Below are 25,992 nucleotides of genomic sequence, written 5' to 3'. Positions count from 1 at the left end.
AGGAGTGTGTAAAACATGTATATTGTAGTGATGGCAGTATACTGTGTATATTTATACTGGCAGTATGGAAAATGATTATTTGGAAATGCTTGAAATGGAAATGATCATTTACTGTGAGGTGAGGTGTGGTTGGGGTGTGGACAGTGGTTGTGCTTTTGTAACGTTGAGGTATGGACAGCTACACACTGAGGCTTTGAGCCTCAGTCCTGCCTGTTCACATTTTATTCTGTAAAAACTAAATTTTCACTGCTTTTATGACCTTTTTAGTGGGGAGAACATAGCTAGGATTTAATGATTTAACAAATCTTTTGAATCCTTTGTCCTCCACAATGCTAAATGGCTGGGAGTCCTCAATCACCATGCTAACCAGGTCTTCATCTATTTGAGATTGTTCTCCTGAGGAAAGACAATACAGATAAAGCACAAATATAAATATCACACACGTAACTTATAACAGTTGTATAATATTGTTATATCATTTAGTAACATTACTGCATGCTATATTATCATTGCATTTGATGGCTCACCTGGTCTTGCTCCACAATCGGTGTTCCCCTTATTCTCATGCAAAGCTCTGTAGTGCCTAAGCATGGATGAGGTGTTGTTGTTATATCCCAGCTCCCTGGCACATAGCAAACACTTCACCTTGTACAAAAGTCAAGACAGCTCAACATAAATTGTATTGCACCATCAGTATTATGAAAATGTAGAAATTTACATACCTTGTTGGGAGGAATAAGATCAAAATGTTCCCACACAGGGGAGGACATCCTCCTCTTCTTAGCTGGCTCCATTCTCTCCTGACTTTCTCTCCTCACTCTCATAAACCTCCAAACTGTCTCCAAACTCACTAACCGCAACTCTCCATCAAACACCCACATTTTGAATGAAGTCTGAGGGTTTATATCGCTGTCATATCTCGCGGCAAAGTTCGAACCACTTCATGAACCAGTCACGTGGTACAGCCGGGCAGCGAGGCTTCCGACGTCATCATTTTCAGCTCCTCCCATAAATGAAGCAAGCCTTATATATATATATATATATATATATATATATATATATATATATATATATATATATATATATATATATATATTAGGGGTGCAACGATACACAAAATTCACGGTTCGGTTCGGTTCGATACTTTGGTGTCACGGTTCGATATTTTTTCGATACAAAAAAAATGTTCATGCCTTTTTAATTTGTCATTTATTAAAATTATAAATATATATTTTAACACAAAAGTACAGTTTTTAAATTTAACCCTAACCCTTGTGCGTGTTGTTTTTTAGCTCGTCATATTGCAGCCACAGAAATTCTTTTGTCCATGAAACCATAAAGCTGCACTTTCTTTTTGCCTTATAGTCTGATTTGTCATAACTTCTCCGTTTTGTGGTAAGCTTTTCTTTGGCTGTCACTTCTTCACCCTGACCTGTCTTATTTGGCTCAGCAGAACTAAAATATATATCTGTCTGTGAAGGTTCTCAATCATCCAGGTCATCGTAGTGAAATATATATCCTGCCGCACTCACATAAGCTCAGCGATTCTCTGTGCGATCAACCTCTCACATGTTTAAGCTGCGGGAGATTTCACTTGTCATGTTTGCATAGTAAGCTAACAATTAATAAGACGATGTCAGAGGAATTGGTGCACAAATTATCATCACTCACAGATCAGTGCTGTCGCTCTCTATACACAGTTCGCGCGATTGCAAAGTGAAAGCAAAAAAACAAGCGCAAATTCAAACGCGACTTCAATATGTCACATATTGACAGTGGCTCACCCAATGACATAATTACCCAGCTACATTTCTGAAAGAATGCAAAAGCATTGACATATATTTTTCCTTCCTACAATAGCCCGACAGGCAGGGGAGAGATAGCCCCGGGACGTCGGGCTAGCGATATTGCGAGCCCTGTATCTGATTGAGGAATCACTCATCTTTGGAAAAGAGAGTTTATTACAGAGAAATGTCTCTTTCCAAAATAAAAACTATACTATCCGTTTCTTCTGGGCTATATTCTCAGCAGCATATTAAACATATCAGGTCTCCATAAGGAGAATCCTGTGCTAACAGCTGTCTAAATGACTCGGCTAAAGTTAGTAGCATGCTTGTTGTTTTTGTCTTTGCACTAGGATGATGTCGGTGTAAATGTGCAGTCATATTCGTTGTGTTCCCACTAGTGCTTTCAGGTTGATCTCGTTGAAATGACCTTAACGCCACAACACGGCAAATCTCCGTTAACGAGCTACCGCCGATCGCCCCGTGCATGGGGCTAGACGGCCAACACGTTAACGAGCTAACTGCGCTAACACACTAGCTCCCACCCATGTAATTGAGCATTGCATGGCACATCCAACATACTGTTTTACTTTAGTCCATGACTCGCTTACCTTCAGGGTCATACGTCACATGAAAACCAAAATAATTCCAAACGCCAGATCTGAATGAGGGTGGGGAGGTCCACTTCTGTCTCGCTAGCTTGCCCTGCGCTCTTCCTTCTGACGATGCTGTCTGTGTTGAGTGCTCAGTGAATCTGCGCTCGACTACTCCGCCTAGGCTGCACTCTCGAGCCTAGGCGGAGTAGTCAAATGCAGATTCACTGAGCGCTCAACACAGACAGCATCGTCAGAAGGAAAGTTGATAAAATAAATTACAAATTTTGTATTGTTCTTTTTTTTCTCCCCTTTGGTTTTCTTTCTTTCTCTCCCCCTCTTTCTTTCATTCTTTCCCCCTGTCCTATCCCACAGTCATGTCTGTCCCGTTTGCAACTGAAAATAAAATAAATTCATAATTATAATAAAGGTCAATCAAATGGACCAATATGATGATCCACTTAAAATAAATCCTCTTGGCATCTTTCTTGGCCTCAAGACAACAATTCTGATGGCTATAGATCCAAACGGGACACAAAAAAAAAATTTGAAAAAAAAAAAATTGAAAAAAAAAAATTTGAAAAAAATTGTATTGTTCGATACATATGCGTACCGAACCGAAAGCACTGTATCGAACGGTTCAATATCGATACGAATATCGTTGCACCCCTAATATATATATATATATATATATATATATATATATATATATATATATACATGTAGCATGTGATGTAATGAAGAATTTCTGATGGACAGGGAATAAACAGCAAAAAAGTGTAGACTATTAGTTACTAAATAGGGGAAAGAGAGTGGGATTAAATAAGTTCATGCTTCTTTCTACTCCTTTTTGAACATGCAAGTTATTTATAATTATTATTGCTTTGTTTTCCTTTTGTTTGTTTGTTTATGTCTCATTTTTCCATGTTGTTGTACTATTTTAATATAGTCAAAATAAAGATTCAATGCAATGATGTCTCTCTCAAGCTCTGAAAAAAATGAGGAACAACACTTTCCATGTCATCCAATCTTCTTTGACTCACCTGCCAGCTTCCTTCCTTTACCCCACTCACTGGAACGCTAGGATAAAATTCCTTATAGTGGATCAAGAAAAAGTATAATAATACATTTTATTTGAAAGCTCCTTTCAAAACACCCAAGGGCACTTAACAATAGAATAAAACACAAAAGAAAAATGACAATGAAGAAAAATAAGAAAACAAAAGCACAAGATAAAATAAACAAACAATAGGTTCACAGTGAATATGCAGATTTGAATAGATGGGTTTTGAATAGGGATTTAAACGGGGGAGGGAATCAATGTTTCTTATATTTGGGAGTAGAGAGTTCCACAGCCTGGGAGCAGAGCAGCTAAAAGCTCTGCTTCCCATGGTGGTGAGGTGGAAGGAAGGCACAGCAAGCTGGATAGAAGATCGAAGTGAGTGGGCAGAGGAGATAAGTAGGAGCGAGGTTATGAATGGCCTTGGAGGTGAGCAGAAGAAGTTTGTACACTATCCGGAATTTCAGAAGGAGCCAGTGAATTTCCTGAAGAACAGGGATGATGTGCTGGTGGGACGGAGTTCTGGTAATAATGCGAGCAGCAGTTTTGAACCAGTTGAAGTTTATGGAGGGATTTTTGGGGGAGACCATGCAAGAGAGAATTACAATAGTCAATACAGGAGGTAACGAGACTATGGACAAGAATGGACGTAGACTGGGTGGAAAGAGAAGAACGTAATCTGTTAATGTTGTGTAGATAGAATGGATGTGAGATTTAAAGGAAAGCGAACTGTCTAGGATGACACCAAGATGATTCCAAGAGAGAAAACTGTGATACTGCATGAGGAAATCAGGAGTGCCAGAGAAGTATGTGAGGGTGGTGCAGGGCATGCATGAACACAGCATAGCAGTGGAGAGGTCAGTGATTGGAGTGACAAATCTATGGTGGGAATGGGATTACATCAAGGATCTGTTCTGAGCCCCTTCTTGTTTGCAGTGGTGATGGACAGATGAGGTCAGGCGGGAATTTCCATGGACTGACGCTTGCAGATGATCTGTAGGTGTGACCAGTTGGAAAACCTGATATGTGGTTAGGCTCCCATCTATCCCGTTATAAGATTTTCATGTGTTTGACATACTCTAATGAAAATCCCATAAAAAAACTGATTTGTAACATCTTCTAGTTTCTAAAATTCTTGTTTGGTTTATGAGTTACATGAAAACTAACCTTAATACAAATCATTTCAATGGCTAACTAGTAGATGTTAAATGTTTATATTTACATTTATAAAGCAGCTTCACTGATGTAAGACTCAGGATTATTAGAAGATGGTAACAGACAGGTTCATTCAAGGCAATTTCAAGCTTCACTGAGATATTTAATATGCAGGAGAAACAATAAATGTTACCAAAGATTTTTTTTTCATTTGTACAATAAAAATGTGAATGTATTTAATAATATCAGCTTCTGCTCACAGGTTTTTAGGTGACTATGAGAGATAAATAGATCAGACTCTTCAGTTTCAAACACACACATATCCTGTACTGAAGCTTTCCTGCGCATCGTACAGCCACTGAATGATGCCCCTGCTGTTTTTAGTCTGCACCTGTGGTTCAATGTTCATCGTTTTTTGCACAGAAGAGTGTCACTGAAGGTTAGCCACACACAAACTGTAACATATCAAGTTTTTCATTTGAGACTTTTTGAAAACCACAGAACCAAATGAGAAACCCAAGTGAGACAAACGTTTATTAAGACTGCAGAAATCAAGAAAATATAAACAAAATAAAAATTGCTCCAAAATTACTAAACAAATAAATCATATGAACTTATTTAAATATCTGTCACCGATTTTTCCTGCAATATGAACACTTTAAAGAGTCCAGCTGAAAACAGAATGTTACCTTTGAGTCATAGAAGTCTAGCTCAGTGATAGAAGACATAAAACACATTTTTTTAAACAAGTAAACACACTCTGGTCTGGACCAGTTAGCGAACAGCAACTGGACAGTGGTTGGACTGGTGGACTACTTCAGTGAAGAGTAGGCAACGTCTGGCTCTGATTTAAAGTCTGAACACAAACACACAGTTCAAACAACAGGAAACATGATTACAAGCTTCGTAGTTCAATTAAGACCTCCAATCTCCACCTCTCTGCATCACACACAGTCCCAGTTCAGACTGGGAAAGTGTTAACTGGGACTGGGCCCTGAGCTTGAGTGATAATGTGGTTTGATTAGCTTAGCTTAGCACGAGGGCTGTAAACAGGGTGAGCAGCTAGCATGTCTCTTTTTAAAGTTAAAGAACTGAGAGCTGCTGGGACTCACAGTCAGACGAGCTGTGAAGAAGACTTATGGAATATTATGTGCATAAAATAAATTATTTGACTATACTTCATTTATACTTATGAGGGTTAAATATTCAGCAGGATGCAGTGATCAATTGATGTATGATTATCATGTCATGCTACAACAAAGCTTAAAAAAGGACACTTAGTGAGGTTTAGTTCATGTCAGGTTTAAATTGTGACAGAAGAAGGTTACTGACCTTGGTTTGTTGTGCAGCTCAGCAGTGAGATCAGAACTAAAGAGAAATGACACTCAGGTTGATTTAAATGTGACAGCAGTAAAAATAAATCCACCAGACTGTGGATATCATGGGTTTTTTCTGAGTTGTGCACTGATGAGTGGAGAAAAGATGAAACAGTTTTCGCTTTCGTGTCCTACACAGAGTGTGTTGGATTAGAGTTTTGGCAATCTGCTAATATCACTAGTGAAACAATGTAAAGTAGTACATTTACTCAAGTCATCTGAAATTTGTCATATTTTATACTATATTCAAGTATTTCTTTGTTTTACAGCTTTCTGCTTTGGCTCTGCCACATTCTGGATTCAAACATTCTCCACACTATTTATTTTCAAGTTGTTGTTGGGTTTTTTTTTACTATATATTGTTGAGCAGCACGTCTATATTTCATTTAAACATTTGTGTGGCAGGCAGGACAGGGATGAAGATGCTGGACTCACAAGACAAAAATGAACTCAAAACAATGTTGGAGTCGTTTGAAATATAAAGAAGCAAAACAAGGCAGTGCTGGAGCCAGGGGTACAAAAATAGGGATCTAGAACAAGACACAGAACACAGGAGCACACAGCATTGCAATGATTTCCTGAACCTGTCTTTCAAACACTAGTTTAATTTCTCTACAGTAGCAGAAAAGCCAAAGACTGTACAAACATGGCTTCTGCTTGGTCTGACTCAAGGAATTAAGCTTAGAGTTTGAATTTGAGAGGATTGTGGTGAAAGAAAACAAACAAAAACCAACCATCATATACTGTAAAGGTCATCCAACATAACATAATAACAAGATAATGACTTGTGATCATTTGTCACAGTTTTCAGAGTTTAAAGGAATTCTGTAAATCTCACAGTTAAAGCCACATATATTTAACTACTAATCACTAAAAAAATGAGATCTGTCTCTGTCTGGCCACATATTCAAAAAACCTGCTAAGCACTTTTGTGTGGAGGATGGAAACAATAACTCACAAAAAAACGGCATAAAAAATTAATTCAGATTTCTTTGTGATTTACTAAATCTTTTTAATGTCGTTTTAAAAAGGAAATAAGTGAAATGATTCAAAGTCAAATTTGGGATCATATTTACTTTGTATTTTTGTAAAGAAAATTTCTTTACACCTTCTGTCTTTGCACTTTATTTTCATTTTATTGGTTCTGCTGAACACTGAGAGAATGTGATCTCTTTATGCTGCTAACAGAAAACCTAAAGAACTACAAGAAAAGTTATTATGGTGGAGTCAACACAAGATGGAGACACGTCAGTGTTTCAGTGTCAGCCAGGAAGTGGTTTCAACAGAGAAGAGTTTTTCCTCTTTAACTTTAGTGTCAGAAAAAGTATTTAAACTTCCATTACAGTCGTCCAATATATTAACACAATAGCTTCCATAAATGCTGTCAAATAGATGCTGTTTGTTTTATTTGCAGCACCCCAAGAGGATACAGATATTCAGCCTCCAGGAAAGTTATGAGCTGCAGTCCTTTAGCAGACTGCAGGACTGTCTTTGTCCTCCTGTCTCAAAAATACGAAAGTCACTTTTAAACTAAGAATCACAAAAATCGTGAAGCACAGAAAAAGGCAACAAATCTGGACTTGACTGTGTCTGCAGAAGTGAGAGGAGGTACTTTACCCTCCATGAACCATCTGACTCAATCTGCCTTTCCAAACCTCGTCATGGTCGCACTTCTTTGGTGAAGGAGACTCTGACTTCAACAATAACACTCAGGTATTCCTCCATTTTTAAACATACAAGTATTTTCAAAATAATCTTTTATTCAATATGACTGAAAACAAGTGACTGAGTCCATGAACTCAGCAGTAAAGTGTCTTCTTACAACCACATCTATCGCCATCTGGTGGTCTTTAGAGAGAATACAGCAGCTGATTAGTACTGGCATTAGTACAGGGTGGGATGTACACAGCAGAGATGGAGGAAATCCACTCTGGAGGAGCTGAGTGTAAACTCCACACAAAGAGCCCAGCAGGATTTGAATCAGCAACCTTTTTGCTCTGAGGGGACAGAAACTGGGTCTGTGCTAAAGCACCACCTCTCCGAACATGCTCTGACCTCTGTATGACCTCTGTGTGACCTCTGCTGTTTCACTGTTTAGAGACTTTCCCATGATTTTCAAAGACCGTTCCCATGACAACCTCAGGTTCTCAGTTGACCTCTGTCACCTCAGTTTTCCCTAAAACTAACATTGTCTCATTGATTTGAGATGTAACATCTGAACAGATTCAGGTAAAAGTGACCAGGAACAGCTTCAATGTGTAAACATCTGGAACATCTGTAGAACGATATAAATGTGTAAATCTGTCATTTTGGTCACTTTAGGAAAAGTCTTCAAATGTCAGACAGCATGTACGACTCATACAAGCTGTGACTGAGCACTCTGTTCATGTAACACACGCTGACGCTGATTACAGTGATAAACTTCCCTGAAGCAAATACAAAAGCTTCAGATCGACAAACTCGTTACAGCAATGATGTCATCACCCTATTCAGAGTGAACTAGAGCTGCTGTTAGAGAGAGAGTGAAAGAGTGATGCGTTCACTGTTGGCACTAGGGGTCATGCCTCACATGCAGCTTCATTTATGAAATTAAAAACAAAAAGAAATACAAGTATAAATGTTAAATAAAACAAAAATATAACTAAAGGGATCCTGAGTGTTTTATAGGTGACGTTCAAGAAGAATCTCTGCAAATCTAACTTTTAAAATAATTTTCAAACAGGAAGCTGCTGAGTGCCGAAATGATTGCTGGTGAGAGAATGAGGATTTTCAGTTTCAACAGTCGTGCTGTGTAAATGTGACCCGTCAGACTCATTTACAACAATCAGCCTTTTTAAGTCTATTTTCAATCTGAGTTCAAACAGTTATGATATGGAATGATTCACAATAAGGGAATATTTCATATATCGGTCCAGTCTTCATTCAATTATCACAGCTTGAAAGTTTACTCTTATAAGTCAGCTTTCAGATAAATGTAGTGGTGCCAGTATATTAAAAGAACAACATTTGAATATAGAAAACAGAAATAAAAGCACCTTTAATGTTTCCTGAAGATCAGCATTTCAAACAGAGTTAAATTTCACTGCTGTAAAATTTGATTTAAATAAATAAATAGCAGTGAGATAAATTTCACTGTTTTTTTTTTTGTGTTTTTTTTTGCCTGTCCCGTTTGGCTCTTTTGCCATCAGAATTGTTGTCTAAAGGCAAAGAAAGATGCCCAACGGATTTACTTTACCAAACTGACCATCCCAGCCTTGCCGTAATGGTCCATTTGATTCACCTTTTATTGTTTATTTTATTTTCACTTACTGAATACGGGACAGACTTGACTGGGGGAAAGAAGGGGAGAAAGAAAGAGGGAAAGAGAAACAGCTGAGAAGAGGGACGGGGGAGAAGGGCAAAAGACAAAAACCAACAGAACGGGCAGAGAAAAAAAATGCATATATCAATCACCTGGATCACCTGCTGAGAAAGAAAAAAGAAAGCAAGCAGAAGAGAACAAGAGTAATAGAAAAAACAACATCACAATGATATATCGGAATATGACAGTAAATACTAAATATTAAACATTATTGTGCAGCACATAAGATCAACAGAACACAGTGTGCTTTGAGGTAGGAGCCAAAAAGGGTGTAGTTTGTGGGTGTGATCACCCGTGTGTACACCTGTGAGCATGGACGCGCTTGTTTTTTTAAAAGGTTCCTTCATGTAATAATCTGCTAGAGGGTGTGGGGGGGCCACAGCCCCGTCCTCCAGGGCGTGAAGCAGGTGTGGAGGAGATCAAAACTCCAGACATCCAGAGGCCCCCAGAACACAAGAGACCAAGGAAGACCAACAGAGGGGCAGCTGCGCCACTGTCCCAGAAAGAGCTGAGGAGAGTCCCAGATGAGGGCTCACTCAGCAGCCGTGGAGCAGAAGCCAGGGGGAGTTGCAGTGACGCGCCCGTGAGCTCCGCCGGCAGCCAGCCGTGCCTGAGTGACCGAGCCCCAGGCCGAGAGGCCGGGGGCACCCCACCTCCGAAGTGGCCCGAGCGAGCCCCAGGCTCCAGGCCCCGATAAGCGGCCGCCAAGGAGTGAGCCGGTGTGTACCTGGACGCCCATCCCCGGACACAAAGAACCACCAACGCACCGATGTCTGAGGGGGTCCGCCACTGGCAGGGGAAGTGGTGGTGGGTGGAGTTAGGCCTCCAAACCTTGGAGGGCCTGAGATGTCCCCAGAGAGGTGGCGCCTGACACCCAACCTGACATATAGACACAGACATACAGGCACACACAGATACAAACATCCATCCCCCCCCCCATGCTCTCATATGCACTTACTCCACACTCAACCAACGTGGAGACAGACATAAAGAGACGCTGTACACACGATCACACTCCCCAAGCGTACTCTACGAACCGGGTCTAGGTACCCTTACCCCTGGAGGGGGGAACTGCACCCAGACCCAGGTGGTGTTACCCTTTTCCCTGCGGTGGGGGGAGGCAGACCGCCCCGACTCCGCAGCAGCAGGGAGGCCCCACACTCCAGACCGCAGTCGGACGGCCAACTCCTCCTCCTAGCCCCCCCGCTCCAGCAGGTCGCAGAGAATGGGGGTGAGAGAAGACTCCAAACCTCCCTCCACCCGCTCATTGTAGTGTTGATGCATGTGTGTTCTAAGGTGCATTTAAAACCCAGGAGGGCTTGGAGCTACCTGCCAGAGAGCAGCAGGTAAGCGCATGGTCCCTCCTGCTAGCCCTCAATGTCTACGTGTATTTAAAATTGAGAGGTGGGCAACGATGCCAGGGGTGGGGTGTACACCCTGATGGTACTTTGGACTCCGTGTATCGTGCCCACCCCCAAGATCCTATATGTATGTGTAATGAGAGTGTGAATAATGTGAATGTCTAAGTTGTGGGATAAAATTGAGGCAGAGGCAGCCAGAAGGGGACCGGGGGGGGGGGGGGTAGCCTCCTCTGCACCCTGGTGACATACCCCTACTCAAAGGTCCTGCTACTCAAAGGTCCTGCATGTGTGGGTGGTTGTGGTGGAGCGGGAAGAGGGAGGCAGCTGGAGATGGGGAGGGAAGGAAGGGAGGAGGAGGGAGCTGGCCAGCTCCCCCGCTGACCCCATTTCACTGTTGACATATTAGATTTTCATTATGTTATTAAAGTGTGATGTCATGAAGTTTATTAGCTAACTGTTGTTTACTTGCTAATCTTAAATTCACATAAAAGAAAGATTTTCTTCATGTCTATCAAACAATGCTGTAGCGGGCACTTTAAGGAAACCTGAAGCCGTGAGTCACAACTGTACAGTGGATATGTGTGGAACCTCTAGCTGCGTTTCCGGCTCACTTCACTAAAGTTAGTTTGACACCGGAGCCTCTGGGAGTGACTCCGCCTTTGGGAGGACTCACTCGTCTACCGGGGAGGCACAGCCAGTGTTAGCGAAACAGTGAATAATTGACAGCAGGCTTATCCAATAACAAGCGCGGACGTGACGCATGAAAAAAGGAAAAAAAAACAAAAACAGCCGGCTCCACTCTCCCACATTACTTCACTCGTGCACTTTGAATGTGCCTAATGAAACATGTTTGCTGTAACATCTCCGTCGCTCTGCTGGACTTTACTGTCTGTCTCCCTCGTGGGCTTTACCTGTGCAGGTGAGTTTGATTTTAAAATCCTATCGATCTATTTCTTACCCGCTGTTAGATGTTGGAGCTGCTTTAGTTTCAGCTGCTCACAGAGAGGACGCAGGTCTCAGCTGTCACCAAACCTCTTCTGTCATGTTAGAAAGTGGATGTTAGTGTTTAGACTCACACACGTTTACATAACAGTTTGTATAATGAAGCTGTGAAGAGAAGAGATTTTATTACTGTATTAACTTTAAAGTGGTGTCAGATAAACATGGACAAACTGCTGTAAAGGTTTATTATTGATTCATTGATTAAAAGTTCTTCTCAGAGTTTTTATTTGTTTATTTTTTAAAGACCATGTATCATTTTTGTACCACTTTACAATTTTGTGCTACTTTGTGTTGGTCTGTCACAGAAAAACTCAGTGAAAACATTTGAGTTTGTGGTTGTAAGGCGACAAAATGTGTAAAAGTTCAAGGGGTATGAAAACCTTTTCAAGGCACAGTATATGCAGGTATGTGTATGTTTGTTTCATATGCCTGACATGACAGCTCATCATCACCTTGAGAGCATTTTAGTAAGTTTGTGCACACAGATAAAGGCTAATAACACATGAAATTTCACAAATATGTCATATATTTTATTAGGTGCTGTGACAAAGTGGATGAGCAGTTGCAATGCTCTCCCTTTGTCCCATGTGAGTTGACCTTTTTTTTTTTTTTTTTGCACGTTTCTCTGTTTCTATTTATTTGCTTTGATTTGCCATTTGTTGAGTAACATTGCTGCACTCACTATCCCGGGTTTGTCTGTTGCCGGCAAAACAAACATTCTGCAAATTGAGACAAATACCCAGTTACATGTTTCTTTATATTTTATTTCATCACAGATTAAGTCATTTGTTCATACTTTGTTGCTTCTTTCCAGTCTTCGTGTGGGAAACGCCGCCTTCTTCTGTATAGGGTTTATTGCCGGTTGGTGCAAATGGTGCATTATCGCCACCAACTGGTGTGCAGGTGGAAAACGCCTGCCTAGCATTTTGTTGTTTTAAGTCCTGCTGATGTGACATCAAGCGGAGGGGTTTCTTTTTCCATAGAAATGCTTCATTTTGTTTGTTTCAAGTTCTGAAGGGGTTTGTTGAATCTTGTTTATGTAAACGGAGCCATTTAGTTACGTAAATGTGTCAATTAGAAGTGTGAGGAGGTTTTGTGTCTTTTTAATCATCTGTGTAGAGTTTTAGATCCCTCAGTTTAAGTGAGAGGTACAGGCTGGGCTAATTGGAGGGAAATTGATGGCCCTATTTAAAGCCAGATTCAGAGGAGAGGTGAGCTGTGTTACCAGGTCCATGAACTGATGGGTTTTGTTAATCGAGTTACTTTTGGGGAAAGTTTTGTTAAGTTACACATTAAACGGAGTTCATTGTAAATAAATTGCTCACGTCTGCAAACCTGAAATTTCTGTGTAGTCTGCTTCCCTACAACCTTCCTTGACATTCGAGTCGGACTACCTCAACATGTTTGTTTGATTCATTTCTTAATGTGAGAACAATCAGGACACAGTTTGTTTCATAGATGCAGGTTCATATTGTGTGTGTGTGATGAACATTTAGCCTAATGTGCTGAACCCAGTGTGTACAACTCTTTGCTGATTGGCTGGTGTAGAAGTGAACAGATCAAACTTTCATCTGTAACCTCTCTGCTCTGTGTTTCCTTTTCAGACCACAAAAACGTCACAGCTGAGTCTGGACACAACGTCATTCTGACATGTCGAGCTCCAAACAACAACATAGTAGTAAAATGGAGCAGAGCTGATCTGGAGTCAGAATATGTTCTTTTGTACCAGGACAATCTGTCTATTCCAGAGTACCAGCATCCATCTTTTAAGAACCGGGTGGATCTGCAGGACAGACAGATGAAGGATGGAGACGTGTCTGTGATTCTGAAGAATGTGACGGTCAATGACACTGGAACATACGAGTGTCATGTCTTTGTGAGAAAAACACTCTCATGGACATCCATCAGCAGCACCATCAACCTTCATGTTGATCCTCCAGGTGAGTGAGTAGAGTTGAGTGTGTGTGTGATCAGAGGTGAAGCTGCTTCCTGCTTGTTGATGTTTGTTTCTAAAGATGTTGTTGATGAGACTTTGTAGAAAGCAGCTGGTCTGAGTGATGTGATCAGAGTGCAGTAGATAATGTCTGACAGCAGTTTGATTCTGTTCTCTTCTTCACTCATCACCTACCTGACAGCTGACACCTCACACCTGTTTCTCTCCTGCAGGTCAGACAGGAGGAGACACAGAGGATGGAGGGAAGGAGGCTGGAGGGAAGGAGGCTGGAGGGAAGGAGGATGGAGGGAAGGAGGATGTACCTGTTCTGAAAGTTGGTCTGTCTGTTTCTGCTGTGCTTCTTTTTGCTGCCATTGTTAGTTTTTTGATGTATAGAAAATATGGCAGCAAAAAACATCACCACAGAATTGATTGTAATGAATTGAAGCATGTTTGAAATGCCTCTGAGGTTTTTACTCCTGAATGGAGTAAAAACAGCTTCTCAGTGTTAGGGATGGGTATCGTTTAGGTTTTATCCGATACCGGTGCCAAACCAGTATTTTTGAAACGGTGCCGGTGCTTAAACGGTGCTCGAACCGGTGCTTAAAGACTGGAAAACACAAACTTTGTCCAAAAACCTCTCATGTTCAGCTGTTTTTTGTAAAAAGATAACAATGTTAGCCTTTTCTGCAGCTATGGGGCATATATGGTATCACTCTTGGCTGGAAGCAGCGCTTAAACAATGGAAAAAACACAAACTTTGTCCAAAAACCTCTCATGTTTAGCTGTTTTCCACTTTTTCTTTGGTCATTTTAGTCTTTTTGGCCAGGGTGAAGGGAGTATCTGCCATCAAACAAGAGGACAGCCGCATGTAGCTATGATGATGTTTGCTAGTTCACCTTACATGCATTAATGTAATAACGTGGTTAGCCTACTCAACGTAAATTACACACGAACAACATTAAGCTACTCACGCAGAGAAGAACGGCTGCTGCTGCTGCCATCATCATCCGTCATCATTTCTGCTACACTGGCAGGGCTAGGGGCCAGGACTCTCCTCTTCGTGTTCTTGGGGGATGTTGCTAACTGCGGGTCCAATAACAGGCAACCCACCCGCAGTAGATGTGCTCGGTGTGAGGTCTCGCAGCAAGCTATCAAATACGGCGCATTTCTCGGCTTTTAAAAAAAACGCTTTGCGTCGCCAGGTGTTTCATCAGATTTGAGGTGTTACCTCCTTTGACAGTATCACAGTATCGGCTTAAAGCACTTGTTGCAGGCTGCTGAGTTTGCATATTTTGCTGTGAAGTACAGACAGACTTTTGACCGCTTCGCCTTGGACATTTTTAATCTGTAGCTCTGCTCTAAAAGAACGTACGTACCTGGGCCCGCCTACTATCCTCGGAAACGTAAAATGATTGGCTAGAAGTGTATCACAGCTCAGGAAAAAAAAAGCACCGAAATGTGCGCTGCTTTTCAGTCTGGTTTATGTCTACCGTTTATGTCAGAACCGATGCCATAATGGCACCGGATACCGGTACCCATCCCTACTCAGTGTTGACTGAAATTATCACATTGTGTATTTGGATCTTTGGGAAAGACTTCAACCTGTTCTTTAAGGCACGCTAAAGAACTTAAACTAAGGATTTATTCATCCAAAAAGAAATTTTAAATAATTGCTTAACTTTTCTTTTTTCTTTGGTGCAAAACATCAACGATCTGTCCAGCAAACATTTTCAGATTTAAAGTTTTGAACATTCAATAACAGCATTATTTGTAAAATGTCTGAAAAACAGTCCAAAAAAAACAAAAACCTGTCTGCTCGATGAGCTTCATGAACACCAGCTGGAAATCCTCATATTTTTAAAAAGAATGCTGCGAGGTGGAGCTGTACTTACAGTTTAAATAGTTCAAATTCAGAGTATTCAAAGTTTATTGTATGAAGCTATTATTTATTTATGTTTTTTAAGCACTAATTGCACTGTAAAAGAGCACATCAGCATCTCCTTCTTTAAGCTGCTCCCGTTCACCACAGCGGATCACCTACCTCCATCTCGCTCTGTCTCCAGCATCCTCCTCTGGAACACCACCCCTCTGCATGCCCCCTCTTTTCCTGCTGTCTGGCAGCTCCATATTCAACATCTTTGGCCCAGTATATTCCCATTCCCTCCTCTGCACATGTCCACTTTGAATGTAATGTTAGCAATGATGAAGATTATGGGATTCATGTTTTTTCTATACCCATGAGCCTCCTGGTTCTTTTATAAGAAAGTTTCTGATCTGTTGATGCTGTTTTTACTCGAGCTCTCCCCATCCACGTCCATCTTTTCACTCCGAAAGTGTGTTTATACCATAAAAAACAAATGCTTTGAGATGACTGTTATTGTTGTTATATAAAACCTATTAAAACTTAAATAAACAAGAAAACTAAGTTCCAACTTTTCTTTTCTGTTTTTTGCAGACCTGAATGTTTACTCAATGTTATATAACTGTCTTGCTTTTGCATCATGAATCCATTGGAAACAGTAATTTGTTTACATGGAAACACGAGAAGTATTAAAAAGTAGAAATCATGAGATATTTCAAAGAATGCTCAAAGATTTAAAAAAAGGACAGTATGATGCATCTTGTTCTCATGTTTTACAGACAACTTGCCTCTCAGTTTCTATTCAGGTACTCGAAGGAAAGTAATCACTTATAAAACATCATTAAGTGACAATAAAATCAGCATTCAAGCTAAATTCATTTGCAGGTTTATACATGTTCCTGCTTTGTGTAGCTGAGCTAGTCTCCATGCCACTTTTAACCTTGACCCTTTCCTCACTCTTCTCCTCCAAACCTTTAAACTGACCCTAATCCCTGAACTGTACCACTGTGCTCCCTTTGAATGACACGTGCTAAACAAAGGACCCTTTTGTTAAATCAAACTCGAGTTTGTGGTGGGAACGTGGCTCAGATGAGTCATTTTGCCACCAAATGTATTTTTACTCTCAATATACAGAAAATATTTTGGTAAATACGCTTTTTAGCTGTCTGCACAGAGTATAAAATAACAAAACAAATTATGTTTTCAAAAATTAAAAACACTCAGCTGCTTTTGAACCCCTCAGTGATGCTACGTCTTCATCCAGGACTTTCAGGACTGCTCTCAAGTAAACTGTTTGTTTGACAGCGGAAATCTCATAGTTTTAGTTATGTTTCTAACTTTTTTAAAATCAAGATTTCGGCCTGTCTGTGCTCATAATGTGTATTTACTTCAGAGATGCAAGCTTCTCACAGGACTAGCAAGTACAGTGGGGCAAAAAGTATTTAGTCACCAACTGTGCAAGTTCTCCCAGTTAAAAAGATGAGAGAGGCCTGTAATTTTCATCATTGGTTTCACCTCAACTACGAGAGACAAAATGAGAAACAAAAAAATCCAGATAATCACATTGTCTGATTGTAACTCCCTCCAAGTTGAAAAACGAACACAAGGCGTTCTTGATTTACTGGCATTTATTGCACACGGGCGCCACCAACGATGCCACCAGAGATGCCGTAACGATGCCGTGAGAACTGTACAACAACATAAAATAATCAATTTCCGCCGTACATTGTTCTCATAGAGAATAAACAATAAGGTACATCATTAAACAACACAAATACTTACAATTTACCTTCACAAAATGCTAACATATACACGTGGTTACCATAAACTCGCTCGCTCTATCACAAACAAACATCTTATTTTCTATCACAACATATACAAATTGCATACCTCATTGGCCGCATTAACTTGCAGGGGTTAAATGAAACGCTTCTTGTAGTGTCACTCTTTCCCATAGTCGAACACTCCGTTGCATACGTCTACATGTTTCTACCACCACCAGAGAGAGACGAAAAGCATGCTGCGCTCTACCGAGTGTGGCGTGTAACTGAAAATATTGTCACCCCAAACAACAGACTAAACATTGGTTCCACCCCGGAAACATTCTGTAACCCTTATAAATGTATTTCCAGCCAACAACATACATTACATCACACACATATATTAACAATAAAGTATTTCACTTATTCATTGTAACTTGAACCATAAAATTGTCTCAAATTGCATAACTGCTGCTGACGGCAGCCACACTCCCACCAAATCATTAATGATTTTTCAACTGAACCTCGTTGTAAAGGCAAGTGTATACAGTCCCTTAGTCACATATCTCCATTGGTCTGGATCGGAACCTTCTTGGATACGCTGAATGCGATTTGCCACAAATATGTGAAACCTTCTAGCCTCGTTGTTGATGTATCCAAGAACAACCTTCGAATCTGTCCAAAAGAATTCTTTGGCTTGAACTTCCAACTCCCCTTTAAGCAGGTCACTCGTTCGCACGGCAATAACTGCTGCTGATAGCTCAAGCCTGGGTACTGTGGTGACCTTTGTAGGAGTCACCCTGGCTTTGCCAATAACTAGAGAGCAGTGGACTTGGTTTGAAACACTGATTGCTCTCAAGTAAGAACATTCACCGTACCCTTTAACACTCGCATCTGAGAAATGATGCAGTTCATATCTTTCGACCTTCTCAAAACCTTCTGGGAGATAACAGCGCTGAATTTTGATGTCAGCCAGGTTCCTTAAATCCAATAGCCAAGACTCCCACCGTGGTTTGAGCTCTTCTGACAGTGGTTCATCCCATCCAACCTTGTCTTGACACATCTGTTGGAGTATTTGCTTTCCAACCAGAACAAATGGTGCCACAAAGCCGAGAGGGTCATAGATGGATGCCACAGTTGATAAGACTCCTCTTCTGGAAAGTGGGCGTTCATCCACAATCACTCTGAAATGGAACTGGTCTGCAACAATGCACCATTTGATTCCCAGAGCTCTCTCAATTTGGGACTCACCAAGAACCAAGTTGCGGTTTCGTACTGAATCTGCATGTTCACTCTCTGGAATGGATGCAAGTACCCCATGATCGTTAGAAATGAATTTGTGAATTCGCAGTTTGCCAGCACTGCAGAGTTGCCTTGCTTCCTTTACTAACTTAATGGCTTCATCCTTGGTTGCGACACTTGTGAGCCCATCGTCCACGTAAAAGTTTCGTTCAATGAACTGAATGGTCGTTTCACTGTAGTGACCATGTCCTTGGGCAGCAACATGTTTCAACCCAAAGTTTGCACAACCAGGGGAAGAGGCAGCTCCAAATAGATGCACTCGCATGCGATAGACTGATGGTTGAGCCTGGAAGTTTCCATCGTCCCACCAGAGAAATCTCAAGTAGTCCTGGTCCTCTGCTTTGACGTGAAACTGATGGAACATACGCTCGATATCGCACATTATGGCAACTTGTCCCTTGCGAAAGCGACAGAGAACACCTATCAGGCTGTTCGTTAATTCTGGTCCGGTAAGAAGGTGATCATTTAGTGACACGCCTTCAAATCTTGCTGAGCAGTCGAATACAACCCGTATTTTTCCTGGCTTGTGTGGGTGATACACCCCGTGATGAGGAATGTACCACACAGGACTGTTGTTAATTTCTCCTCTTGGGACCTTTTCTGCATCCCCATTTGTTATGATTTCACTCATAAAGGTCGTGTAGTCCCTTTGATATTGTTTGTTCTTTTCAAATCTTCCTTTCAAACATCGAAGCCTATGGACTGCACACGTCTTATTGTCTGGGAGATTTGGTCGATCTTTCTTGAAGGGGAGCGGCATTTCACAGTGACCATCCGCCTTGATTTTGATTCCTTCTTCCATGATGGTTAGGAAACGCAAGTCTTCCTGAGATAGATTAGCATCCTCTACTCTTCTCTCACTGAAGTCAGACTCAAGCATCCTCAGCACATCTGGCGGTGAAATGAACTCCTTGACTTGGGTTCGACATATATATTTCACTTCGTTTGTGAGCTTCTTAGATGTCTGGAGGTGAGGTTTCACTGACTTCATGACAATCTTGTGACTGCTTCCTATAGCATCACCATAGTCGACACATGGGCTAACACAACCGACTATGCTCCATCCAAGATCTGTCCTTTGAGCAAATGGCTCATTGTCTTTACCTGGGACGACCTCTCGGGGCAGCAAAGCCTGTGGACAGTTGTATCCTATGAGAAGCCCTACATCGCACTCAATCAATGGAGCGATCTCCTCTGCAAGATGCTCTAGGTGTGTCCAAGCTCTTGCCGTTCTTGGTGTAGGAATGTGACTTAGATTGGCAGGGATGAACTCTCTTGAATAGGTTACAGGGAGAGAAATCTTCTTTGATGAATAGAAACCTCTCACCTGCAGTCCAACTAACCTTTGACTCGGGATGATTGTATTTCTGGATGAAAGTGTGGAGAGTTTTAACTGCACAGCCTCCCCTTTCATTTCCAGAGCTTCTGCCTTATCTTGCATAATGAATGTGGTATCGCTTTGGTTGTCAAGTAGTGCATATACAAGAATTTCATTCTCTGGGTTACTTGATGTAGATAGCCAAACTGGGACAACCGTAGAGGAGTACATGCTGTCCATACCTTGCACTACTCTGTTTGACGTGGCTTCATTTGATGGTTCAGGAGTATGTTTGCTCTCTGTTCCTTCCGTTGACTTAGCATATTTCGAGTTTTTTACACTCTCCCCATGCTCATCACTGCCTTTCTCTCTTCTGGTTGCTCTTTCACGGTCTTCATGTAAACATGTTGGGTGTTTTTCCTTACATGTCTCACAAAGACTCCTTCTTTTGCAGGTCCTTGAGAGATGTCCTGGTTGTAAACATCCAAAGCACAACTTCCTTGTCTGAACAAACTTAACGCGTTCCTCAACTGGTCTTTCCCTGAACTTCCAGCATGTCTGTATGCCATGATTGCATCTTTCACAAAAAGTGCATTTCTTACGTTCTGCATTCTCTTCAGAGTTGCTCGCAAGCACCTTTGCACCAATGTTTCGTGCCTTTGTTATCTTTACCTTTTCACCATCATTAAACTTCAGGGCATGAAGAGAAGTCACTGGGTTGCAAGCTATTTTTGCTTCCTTTGTGATGAATTCCACGAACTGACTGAAAGTAGGAAACACATTACAAGTTTCTTCTATCTCAATCACCTTCCTATTCCAACTGGCCACCAGCCAATCTGGCAGTTTTGTTAGAAGTTTTTGATTTTCATCACAGTCGTTCAATACTTCCAGACCCTTAATCTGGGACATTGCAGCCTGGCAGCCTCTAAGGAAGTCTGAAAAATCCCTCAGCTCAACACTGTCTTTGGGTCCGATTTTGGGCCATGCGGCAAGCTTATCCTTGAAAGCTTTAGCTATCACAAATGAACTTCCAAACCTTTCTTCCAGGATGTCCCATGCTGAGTTGTAAGCTGTATCCGTTCCTAATAGGAAGTAGCTTTCAATGGCCTTTTTTGCAGGTCCGCCAACATATTTACGAAGGTAATAGACTCTTTCCCCTACTGGAATGTTTTTCCTGCCTATCAGGGTTTGAAATGACATCTTCCAATCGCTATACCTTAGTGGATCACCCATGAAGATAGATGGTTCAGGTGTTGGGAGACGGCTTACATTAATAGACTCTGCTATTGCTTCAGCGAGGACTGTGATACTATCTGCTTGGTGTATCACGGGATGCTCACGTGGACTCCTTACAACTCCTGGAGATCTATGTTGTTGAGCTGCGTGGTTATGAAGTAACTCTGTTATTTCCTCATCCGAGCTTATGTCTTGTTCATAAACTTGGAGTCGTGCCTTCGCCGCACTTAGCTCCTTAACAGTCTGTAAGCGCTCTATTTGTCTGCGTTTCTCTTCCAGTGCTTTCTTTCTTGCCACATTTTCTTCCTCTTGTAATGCAATCTTCTTTCGATTTTCTTCTTCAAGACTTTCAAGTTCTTGTTGCTCACATTCTATCTCTTGCAGGACCTTTAGTGCAGCTTGTGTAGCAGCTAGCTCTGCTACGGCCTCTTGTCTCTTAATGGAGGAAAGGCTTGACTTTTGTGACTTTATGCTGGAACTGCTTGCAGAGCTTAGACTTCTTTGAGAACCCTTACTTGTGCCTTGAGAAGCTGAAGATGAAAACACTGAACTAGACTCAGGCCAGACTAAATCCTCTATCTGAACGTCTTCGTTATCTTTATTCTGAAGGTAAGTGGTTGCATTGTCCAAGATTATTTTGGATACCGCGTCACAGGTGTCTGCCCTACGACGGATCTCACTGTCTGGGGAAGCACATTTGCGCAAATCTTCATATGCGTGTTTCACATCTGCTGATGCACAACTTAACTTACACATCAAATCCTTCACAACCTCAACAGAGGGGGCTCCCTTTATCATTTTCTTAGCTTGCTTGGCGTTTGCTTTCCATTTATCATAAGTTGTAGTGAAACGATGCTGAAGTTTTTTTGACTTATAATCATGCAGTTGCTGAGCCTTTTCAGTAAGCTTTCGAGGTCTTTGACTTCTTCGTGGCTCTTCTTCACATGACTGCTGTACATTTGTGGCACTACTATCCTCAAGTAAGTCGCCGTTCTTAGTTTCATATTCAGTTGTTTGATCCATTCTGCGATGTTTACTTATTACTTGGCACAAAATAAATTCTAGCTATACCTTTAACAGACATGCGGTTTAACAACAGACCAGCTCAATTGCCTGAAATATTAATAGCTACAAGCTTAACCTTGTCTTTAGGTGAACTTGTCCAAAACATCAAGAATGGATAATACCTTCAAGATTTTACAACACCTTAAACCTTAATAAAATATCTGAATGAATACCATCTTGAGTCGTATAAATATGGTGAACTTTGTTCCTAAACCAACAACACATACGACGCAGCACTTAATTCTACAACACTTCTAGCATCCAAATAACACGAATAGGTAAAATGACTTCACCTATAAAAAATCTTATTAGACAGAACCATGAACTTAGAAAGGAGATATGCAGAGCACAGATTACTTTCAGTTCTTACAGTGTTCCGTTAAACAGTCGTCAAAGTTGACCCACTTCTTAACATTTAACTTGTTTTAAATGCATCACTTAAAGGATCGTCCATGTAAACTTCAACTGTTTGCTGCTTAGGTTAACTGGCGTATGCATAGTCTTATCTGTCTGATGCTAGCGTGCGATGAATTTCTTCTTGCTCAGTGGATGACGACACCGCTACTCGTCTCCTCGCCTCATGCCGAGCAGACTGAGTTCTCACTGTAACTCCCTCCAAGTTGAAAAACGAACACAAGGCGTTCTTGATTTACTGGCATTTATTGCACACGGGCGCCACCAACGATGCCACCAGAGATGCCGTAACGATGCCGTGAGAACTGTACAACAACATAAAATAATCAATTTCCGCCGTACATTGTTCTCATAGAGAATAAACAATAAGGTACATCATTAAACAACACAAATACTTACAATTTACCTTCACAAAATGCTAACATATACACGTGGTTACCATAAACTCACTCGCTCTATCACAAACAAACATCTTATTTTCTATCACAACATATACAAATTGCATACCTCATTGGCCGCATTAACTTGCAGGGGTTAAATGAAACGCTTCTTGTAGTGTCACTCTTTCCCATAGTCGAACACTCCGTTGCATACGTCTACATGTTTCTACCACCACCAGAGAGAGACGAAAAGCATGCTGCGCTCTACCGAGTGTGGCGTGTAACTGAAAATATTGTCACCCCAAACAACAGACTAAACAATGGTTCCACCCCGGAAACATTCTGTAACCCTTATAAATGTATTTCCAGCCAACAACATACATTACATCACACACATATATTAACAATAAAGTATTTCACTTATTCATTGTAACTTGAACCATAAAATTGTCTCAAATTGCATAACTGCTGCTGACGGCAGCCACACTGATTTTTAAAGAATGTATTTGCTAATTATGGCAGAAAACAAGTATTTGGTCACCTACAAGCAAGATTTCTGGCTCTCACAGACCTGTAACTTCTTCTGCTCATTATCAGAATAAAAGACACCTGCCCACAACCTCAGACAGTCACACTCCAAACCCCACTATGGACAAGACCAATGAGTTGTCAAAGGACACCAGAAACAAAACTGTAGCCCTGCACCATGCTGGGAAGACTGAATCTGGGAAGACTATTATTAGAAATTGGAAGACATACAAAACCACTGATCTCCCTCAATCTGCTGCTCCACGCAAGATCTCACCCCGTGGGGTAGTGATGGGCAGATGAAGCTTCATGAAGCACTGAAGCTTTTCATCCAATTGGTTCACCCCAGCACAAAGCTTCTTGAAGCTTCATTTGCTCTAGTAGGACACCTACTGGACGTAAAAATATTAGTTGGCATGAATTTGAAGAGTGTGGCCTTTTGCACACAGCCTGTAAATGTCAACAACAAAAGGAGTGTGTAAAACATGTATATTGTAGTGATGCAGTATACTGTGTATATTTATACTGGCAGTATGGAAAATGATCATTTGGAAATGCTTAAAATGGAAACGATCATTTACTGTGAGGTGAGGTGTGGTTGGGGTGTGGACAGTGGTTGTGCTTTTGTAACGTTGAGGTATGGACAGCTACACACTGAGGCTTTGAGCCTCAGTCCTGCCTGTTCACATTTTATTCTGTAAAAACTAAATTTTCACTGCTTTTATGACCTTTTTAGTGGGGAGAACATAGCTAGGATTTAATGATTTAACAAATCTTTTGAATCCTTTGTCCTCCACAATGCTAAATGGCTGGGAGTCCTCAATCACCATGGTAACCAGGTCTTCATCTATTTGAGATTGTTCTCCTGAGGAAAGACAATAAAGATAAAGCACAAATATAAATATCACACACGTAACTTATAACAGCTGTATAATATTGTTATATCATTTAGTAACATTACTGCATGCTATATTATCATTGCATTTGATGGCTCACCTGGTCTTGCTCCACAATCGGTGTTCCCCTTATTCTCATGCAAAGCTCTGTAGTGCCTAAGCATGGATGAGGTGTTGTTGTTATATCCCAGCTCCCTGGCACATAGCAAACACTTCACCTTGTACAAAAGTCAAGACAGCTTAACATAAATTGTATTGCACCATCAGTATTATGAAAATGTAGAAATTTACATACCTTGTTGGGAGGAATAAGATCAAAATGTTCCCACACAGGGGAGGACATCCTCCTCTTCTTAGCTGGCTCCATTCTCTCCTGACTTTCTCTCCTCACTCTCATAAACCTCCAAACTGTCTCTAACTCTCACTAACCGCAACTCTCCATCAAACACCCACATTTTGAATGAAGTCTGAGGGTTTATATCGCTGTCATATCTCGCGGCAAAGTTCGAACCACTTCATGAACCAGTCACGTGGTACAGCCGGGCAGCGAGGCTTCGGACGTCATCATTTTCAGCTCCTCCCATAAATGAAGCAAGCCTTTATATATGTATATGTATGTATATATATATATATATATATATATATATATATATATATATATATATATATATATATATATATATATATATATATATATATATATATATATATATATACACACCCAGCACGCCCCTGCGGGCGGTTTATCCTTCAAGCTCGGGTCCTCTACCAGAGGCCTGGGAGCTTGAGGGTCCTGCGCAGTATCTTAGCTGTTCCCAGGACTGCGCTCTTCTGGACAGAGATCTCCGATGTTGTTCCCGGGATCTGCTGGAGCCACTCGCCTAGCTTGGGAGTCACCGCACCTAGTGCTCCGATTACCACGGGGACCACCGTTACCTTCACCCTCCACATCCTCTCGAGCTCTTCTCTGAGCCCTTGGTATTTCTCCAGCTTCTCGTGTTCCTTCTTCCTGATATTGCTGTCATTCGGAACCGCTACATCGATCACTACGGCCGTCTTCTTCTGTTTGTCTACCACCACTATGTCTGGTTGGTTAGCCACCACCATTTTGTCCGTCTGTATCTGGAAGTCCCACAGGATCTTAGCTCGGTCATTCTCCACCACCCTTGGGGGCATCTCCCATTTTGACCTCGGGACTTCCAGGTTATACTCGGCACAGATGTTCCTGTACACTATGCCGGCCACTTGGTTATGGCGTTCCATGTATGCCTTGCCTGCTAGCATCTTGCACCCTGCTGTTATGTGCTGGATTGTCTCTGGGGCATCTTTACACAGCCTGCACCTGGGGTCTTGCCTGGTGTGATAGACCCCAGCCTCTATGGATCTTGTGCTCAGAGCTTGTTCTTGTGCTGCCATGATTAGTGCCTCTGTGCTGTCTTTCAGTCCAGCTTTGTCCAGCCACTGGTAGGATTTCTGGATATCAGCCACCTCCTCTATCTGCCGGTGGTACATACCGTGCAGGGGCCTGTCCTTCCATGATGGTTCCTCGTCTCCCTCCTCTTTCTTGGGTTTCTGCTGCCTGAGGTATTCACTGAGCACTCGGT

The 25,992-nt window shown here is 41.4% G+C and overlaps 1 protein-coding gene and 2 long non-coding RNA genes across 4 annotated transcripts; all 3 read right to left on the bottom strand.

Annotated features, from left to right (window-relative positions):
- Nucleotides 1-204: 204 nt before the first annotated feature.
- Nucleotides 205-963, bottom strand: LOC145425710 (uncharacterized). The gene is made up of 2 exons (XR_013906442.1): nt 723-963; nt 205-645 (listed from the first exon to the last, which is right to left on the bottom strand). It is a non-coding gene; the product is annotated as an uncharacterized LOC145425710 (long non-coding RNA).
- Nucleotides 964-17,099: 16,136 nt separating this feature from the next.
- Nucleotides 17,100-23,277, bottom strand: LOC113007157 (uncharacterized). Of its 2 annotated transcripts, XR_013906397.1 has the most exons (3): nt 23,092-23,277; nt 17,380-22,889; nt 17,100-17,177 (listed from the first exon to the last, which is right to left on the bottom strand). XR_013906397.1 is itself a non-coding variant. In XM_080298901.1 (2 exons), the coding sequence occupies exon 2, from the start codon at nt 22,126-22,128 to the stop codon at nt 17,764-17,766; it is 4,365 nt and encodes a 1,454-aa protein (XP_080155027.1). In that variant the 5' UTR covers nt 22,129-22,889; nt 23,092-23,277; the 3' UTR covers nt 17,212-17,763. The 2 variants fall into 2 exon arrangements, 1 of the variants encoding a protein (XP_080155027.1); XM_080298901.1 differs by lacking the exon at nt 17,100-17,177 and having other exon boundaries at nt 17,212-22,889.
- An 891-nt stretch (nt 23,278-24,168) lies between these two features.
- LOC145425703 (uncharacterized) lies at nt 24,169-24,957 on the bottom strand. Its single transcript, XR_013906435.1, has 3 exons — nt 24,684-24,957; nt 24,489-24,606; nt 24,169-24,357 (listed from the first exon to the last, which is right to left on the bottom strand). It is a non-coding gene; the product is annotated as an uncharacterized LOC145425703 (long non-coding RNA).
- Nucleotides 24,958-25,992: the final 1,035 nt, after the last annotated feature.

This window comes from Astatotilapia calliptera, chromosome 3 (assembly GCF_964374335.1).
Source record: "Astatotilapia calliptera chromosome 3, fAstCal68.1, whole genome shotgun sequence".
NCBI lineage: Eukaryota > Metazoa > Chordata > Actinopteri > Cichliformes > Cichlidae > Astatotilapia > Astatotilapia calliptera.
This window is presented reverse-complemented; position numbering and strand designations above follow the sequence as displayed.

Bases quoted from the DNA above. Each gene is read 5' to 3' on its own strand.
- LOC113007157 (XM_080298901.1), bottom strand. From the start codon at position 22,128: ATGGATCAAACAACTGAATATGAAACTAAGAACGGCGACTTACTTGAG.